Below are 6356 nucleotides of genomic sequence, written 5' to 3' on the forward strand. Positions count from 1 at the left end.
AGTGAAGGATGCTCAGTGCCAGGGATTTCGGGAGGAAGGGGCAGATCTTTGCTGCACCGGTCCCTGCTCCAGCCAACCTCAACATACAGCATCCTCCATGGCCCCCAAGGGTGCTGCACCGGTATCTCCGCAGCCCTGGCACCGCACCCTCCTGTCCCCCAAGCTCAGGGACACAGGAACGCTCAGCTCCGCACACAAGCCACCAGCGTTTTCCTCCCGGTTTGCAACCCAGCACATTCCCTGTGGACACCCTGTCCGGCAGCAGGGCTGGACCCATGCGATGTCACCGCTGCGCTGTGTCATTTGGGATGTCACAGGCTCCGGAGGAGGGACCAGCCCAGCTGAGGCCAGGGGTTGTGCTGGGAAGCGATGCTGGGTCCCCCCTGCCCGATGGAGGGAGCTGGGGGTCTCCCCGCAGCGGGGGCCAGGGCTGGGAGCCGCTGACACACCACGTACAAACCTTCAACATGAGGTGGGGGCCCTGCTTCACTCTGTCACCCCTTGTGCTACACCCAGGTGGTCATTTTCTAGCAATCTACATTTTCCCCCAAGCTTAAGTTCTGAGCCTAGTTACATGGAAAAAAAAAATCAAGGGGGTGTTGGTGGATTTAGGTCCCCCCCCTTCAGCAGGGGCAGATACACGCTGGGGGGTACGGGCAGGTCCCATCCCCCGGGAACAAGCAAGGGGATCTGCAGAGACACCAAGCAACAGGGCAGCAGGAGAGCCCGGCGGAAAAAACATCACTCAAACCCTTCAGCCCCAGGAAATCTCGTTAAAGAAATCCGTGCCCGAGGAAGGTCTCTGAAGGCAGGAGCCAGCGCCACGGGCACGCTGCTTTCCCGGAGAGGTTAACTGGGAGACGCTGCCTTTGCAGGCAGTGATCAGAAAAAAGCCGTTCTGTTCGAGAAGGCTGGCTCGCGAGACGCACCCGGGCACCAGGTCAGGAGCAATCGCGCCAGGAATCTTCTGGAAGATTTCTCCTGGGGCGCAGCTTCATCAGCAAGTCGGGCAGCGCCACTGTTTGCGCCTCCCCGGAGCAGGAGCGTTTACAGGGAAGGACGAGCAGCCCTGAGCTCGCGGCTCTGAGACCGGAGAGCTCGCTCCATTGACGCACGTTGGTTCAGGGGCTTGTTCAAGAGCTTTTAATCCCTCTGCTGGCGCCACTTATAGTTTTAATCAGCTCGAACATTCATTCGGCATCAGCAGAATATAACCGGCAGCCCGCGGAGCCCGCAGCCAGCCCCTACGGAGGGTGACACGGTGCACGGGTCACAGCACGGATGGGAGGTGACGATGTGGTCTGCGTGGTCGCAGAGAACCCAGCACCTTCTTGTGTTAATCCCATTATCTGCCCCTGCATGGGAACGTGGGGTAGGAGAGGCTGGTTCATCCCCTGAGCTCTCCCTCACGCTCTGTGCGTGCATTCGTGACGCACTCCTCGGGAGCTCCCTGAAACCCAACTGCAGCCACCTCCCCGAGGAGGGAGAGCAGGAGGGACGGTGAGAAAACGCAATCACCAACACATCCGTCCAGAGGTGACGTGATCCAGCTCATCCTCAGGGCCCTGCTCCTCTCCAGGTAGAATGGCCGCTGCCTGGAAGGATGTCACCACTCTTGGGGTGACCCTGCGACGCTGCACCTGCTGCTGTGGCCAAGAGCAGGACCTGACCTTGCTTCTTACTGCTTGTTTCGACTGTGCCAAAACTCACAAGCCACACTAAAAACAGCCTGCAGCCAAAGCCAGCATTATCTCAGAAATTAAACTGCCATCCGTTTCCTTGATGTGCTCACCTGGTCCCATCCAGCAGGGTCAGGGCACCTTCACCGCAGGGGACGGGAGCGGTGCTAACAGACCAGAGCTAACCTGATGCAGCGGCCCCGCTCGCTGGCAGCTCACCATCTCCGACCTCCAGCTCTGGAATTCCGCAGGACAGCAGCTGATTAGCGGTGCTCAGGAGCGGCTGGGCACAGGGAGAGCGGACAAGCCGGCTCAGCATCGGCTCCTGCTGCATTTTGAAAATGCAAAGAGGGGAACAATGCAAATGCCAACAGTGACTTCCAGCTGAAGCTGGAATGATCAAAACCAGCAACAGAGGAGGAGGAGGAGGGCTGGGGTGAGCCAGGCTGGCCTGGGCTGTCAGACACCTTCGGGATGCTGCGGTCTGCTCCACTCTGCAGGCACAGGTTCCTGCTGTTCACCTGGAGCATCCAGCCCAGCATCAGACCAGCTTTATCCACAGTGAAAACATCACAGAATACGATCTACCAGAACAAGCAGCCTTCTACACCGAGCACAACCACTGCTGTTTGATGTCCTATATGAATTAAAACCACAAAGGTTCTTAAATGCACAGCTGTAGGTGGGGGTGATGCTGCCACTTGCTCCCCTCGTTTCTGCAGCCCAGCCCACCGGTGCCACTCCAGTGAACAGCCACGTGCTCTCGCTGCACCTCGCTCCTCAACAATTGGTCTGAGAAGCGTTCAATCCACGCTGCACAAACCCACGTTAGAGGGTCCCACTGCAGCAGTGTCCACGGGAAGCCCCTTGCCCACCCTGGGGAACTCAAGGGGCAGCAACAAGACCTGCAAAGAAGATGTTGGAGGAAAGGAGGAGAGAGGAGAGTGGCCCCAGCCTGCTGTCAGTGCCGGGCCATCACACGGCGATCAGCAGGTGCCCAGCACAGTCCAGCCAGTCCCCAGTTGTACCAGAAAGGCTTCTGTCCTCTTTGCCCAAAGGTATGCTTCTGGGAACAGTGACCTGGGCTTAGATAAACTCTCTGCAGAAGGTGGGGAATCAGTGGTCAAATAAGGACGAGGAGACCCTCATTCTGCCCAGGGAAATGCTGCTGACCTCTGCCAGACCCAGGGCCAGGAGCAGGGAGAGAGGCAGCTCATCGCCACCCCTGATGCTTCCTGGCTGAGAACTGACATTTCAGGTCTGCGTTCTGGAGGGGTATCAGAGCATGACGGCAGCTGCCGGGCAGGTGCCTGCAGCATCCGCAGCAGAAACAGAGGCAGAGCTGCTGGGATGTGAAGCCAAATGGGAACAGGTCAGCGGCAGACCAAAGAATGAGCAAGAATCGGATTGCCAGGGTCAGGGAGGGTTACAGTTTTCCAGGTTAAGACACAAACCAAGGCTGAGCAGGGTCTGACGCTGTCCTAGGGCAGAGGAACTCTCTGCGTGACCCAGCAGCACACACCAGTGCCACAACGCAGTTACAAGAGGTTACTTGAGTTTCTCGGTCAACTTAAATTACCTGAGAGCAGAATTCAGATTCTAAATCCCACTTTAAGCTTCTCAAGTGGGTTTCCGATTCAAGATTTGCATTTAATAACAGCCAGAGGCAGGCCAGTTTCAATGCACAAATACACAACACCCTAGAAACCCCTACAGGAAAGCACACCAGAGACCCTGCTGCCCCATAACCCGGCCAGAGGAACGCTCCCTGCCCCACAGCGCAATGCTCCGGGTTTGCAGGGAACATATGGCCGGCGCCGGGCTCTTATCTGGGCCAAGCAGCCACGCCACGTATGCCGGGCTGTTATATAAGCGCATCCATCGCTGCTGCAGCTGCGTCACCGACAGTCGGTGCAGACTCAGGGATGGAGGTGGGGGGGTGCAGCTGGGTTTTAAGCAAACAGCCGTGGGGTAGGACTGTCCCCTCGGTGTTTGTTATCCCTGCCTGTACTGTTCCGCGGATGTGCACAGGATGAATTTTCCCCGCAGGGCACACGGGGCTGGTTGCATAACTCGGCAGCATCATGTCAGCACGGAGCCATGGAGAGGAGGCAGATGGCAGCAGCAAACCCCGAGCCTCCGCCACGCAGCTCCTGGCAGCCGGGGGAGACCCACGCCTCGCCCTGCGGCTCGAGGTGGGGTGCCCTGCTCTTGCCCCCCAGGACTTTATCACACCCATCTTCAGGGCTCACATTTCTGGAGATTCACTCCCCCACCCTAATCCCCAGCCCACACTTGACTGGGACCAGTAACAAGCCCCAGGCAGTCCAGTCGCATCAATTACCCGTGCTGGAGATCTTTAGGGCATTAAACATTTTGTGCAGGGGTGCAGAGGGGATGGTTTGTGGAGCAGTTTGGACAAACCAGCAGTGACAGAACTAGTCCTGCCCGATGAGCCTCTCCGCTTCTGTATTCCTGTTGCTCTGCAAACAGCACAAAGTTCACCGGGGCACGCACGCGGAGCGGGGACGGGCAGCACATCACTTTACGTAAGCCCAGGAAGCCTCAGGCAGGCAGCAAGGAGGTTTTTCAGCAAAACCTGCCAAAATGCCCCCACCTTCCCCACCGCCCTGCTGCCGGAGCCTTGCTCTCAGGTCCATGGACCTGCAAGGCTGGGGGTGCGCTGGCTACGGCAGCCATCTCGTCCCTCTCTGCTCCCTGGCATCGCTGGTCTCCTCCAGTCCAGCAGGATCGTGGGGTTTCGGGGTGAGGGAGGGGCTGGGGAGCCCAAGGGGCGATGGCAGGACCTGGCGTGGGTGGGTGTCAGAGGGCTCCTGTGCCCAGCCGCGGTCAGGCAGCTCTGCTGGAGCTGGAGGAGGACCTGGGCTGGGGAGACGTCAGCCCCTTCTCATCTGTAATTCCTCAGCTCCATCGCAGTGCTCAGCTGGGAGAACCCCTGGTAACAGCTCTGTTTACCGACACCACCTCCCAGCCCTGCGGTGTCACCTGCTAGTGACACTGCCAGCTGCCCCATGTCCCTGGGGGTCCTTCCAGACCCCGTGTGACCACCCAGGGCTCAGGACCGGGACCCTGGAGCTTGGGACTATTTAGGAGCCAAGCTGGGGGGGAGCACAGCTTGTGGAAGCTCTGTCCTGCGCAGATGCAGGTCTGCAAACTCAGATGCTGGAGAGCAAAGCATCCCACTGGGTTTGGGCAACTGCAGTTCACACCAAAGGGAAGTCCTGCCTTTAGCAAGGAAACAAAACGAGATGGACCCACATGCCTCGTAGGTGAGAGCAAAGGAAACAGTTTTGTCTGGGCTGAGAGGGACGCGCTCACCGAGCCCCGAGCTGTCCTGTCCGGGTCTCAGATGGGAAGGGGACTGTGCTAGACAGCGAGGTGCTCCCAGCACAGACTCCAGAAATTATCACGCAGCAGAGGAGGCAGAACTGGCAGCTCCTTCCCTGCCCCTGGGAGAGATGGACGTACCCAAAGCTGATGTCAGAGGGTGCTCAGGAGTTTCCCTGCCATGCAGCAGCCCTTCCCCACCCCTGGCCAGGACCTCTGAGGAGCAGGGTGCCTGCCCAGCTCTGCTAGGCCTTTGGGCAGCAGTGTGACATGCAGCTGCTAATTCTGTTTCCCACCTCTACTTTATTTTTGCAGTAGAATAGGTGGAAAAAAAACTCAGTGCTCTGATGAGTCACTTTAGAAACAGCTCTGGGAAGACAAATGACTCCTTTGTGTCTCTACAAAGTACATTATCGGGCTGAAACAGCAGACAGAATAATACAAAAACTGCCCATCACTTACCCAGCTGCAAAGCACAGCCTGGAATTTAAGCAGCACATGTAACCTGGTCCATTCTGGTTTCAAGCTCAAAGGCATCAGGTCGATCCTGCGGGTTAGCAGCCAACATGTCTTTCAAGAGCTGCTTGATCCCCTCAGACATGGAAGTTCTGCGTTTCTGAGGGATGTGCAGCTCCATCTTTGGGTTTTCTAGCAGCGCTTCCCCAACAGGCACAATCTCGGTCCCCTGCTTGATGTAGGTCCCCAGCAGCTCCTTCTTGGTCTCCGTGTCGATGAAAGTTATCCTCTCAATCATGGCCCAGATGATGATGCCAAGGGCGAAGATGTCAGCCTTGGCGGTGTAGTGTCCTTCCCAAACCTCGGGCGCCATGTAGAAATCAGAGCCGCAAGCCGAAGACAGCCAGTACTTGTTCACATTCACATTTTTGTTCTTGTGCCCCCCCTCCTTGCCCCGAGCAGTCAGGCCAGCGCAGACCTTGCTGAGCCCAAAGTCAGCCACCTTGAGAACCGGGGTGCCAGACTTCTCGGTGATCAGGATGTTGTCCGGTTTCAGGTCCCGGTGAACGATGTGGTTCTTGTGCAGGAAAGCGATGGCGCTGGTCAGCTGCAGCATGAAGCTCTTGTTGGTCGCCGGGTCGGGTCGGCGGGACAGCACGTACTGGTTGAGGTCTCCCCCTTCGCAGAACTCCATGACGAACCACAGGTAGCAAGGCTCCTCCGCGTAGCCCAGGATTCTCTCGCCTAAACCAAAGGGACAGAAACAAGAGTGGGTTTTTCAGACACATGACAAAATATTCCCACCTAACTCAGTACAAGCAAGGACCCTGCCAGCTCAGGGACCGGTTCCCAGAAAAGTGGAGGCACAGGACC

General features: G+C 57.7%; 1 protein-coding gene across 1 annotated transcript; it reads right to left on the bottom strand.

The window, feature by feature from the left end:
* Positions 1–5514: 5514 nt before the first annotated feature.
* Positions 5515–6227, bottom strand: LOC104467266 (serine/threonine-protein kinase 35; the record flags this gene model as incomplete). The annotated part of the gene is made up of 1 exon (XM_010080988.1): positions 5515–6227. A coding segment is annotated over one exon (713 nt), but the record flags the coding sequence as incomplete, so codon positions are not given.
* Positions 6228–6356: the final 129 nt, after the last annotated feature.

The sequence above is a fragment of the Pterocles gutturalis genome, unplaced genomic scaffold, assembly GCF_000699245.1.
Source record: "Pterocles gutturalis isolate BGI_N339 unplaced genomic scaffold, ASM69924v1 scaffold1164, whole genome shotgun sequence".
NCBI classification, from domain to species: domain Eukaryota; kingdom Metazoa; phylum Chordata; class Aves; order Pterocliformes; family Pteroclidae; genus Pterocles; species Pterocles gutturalis.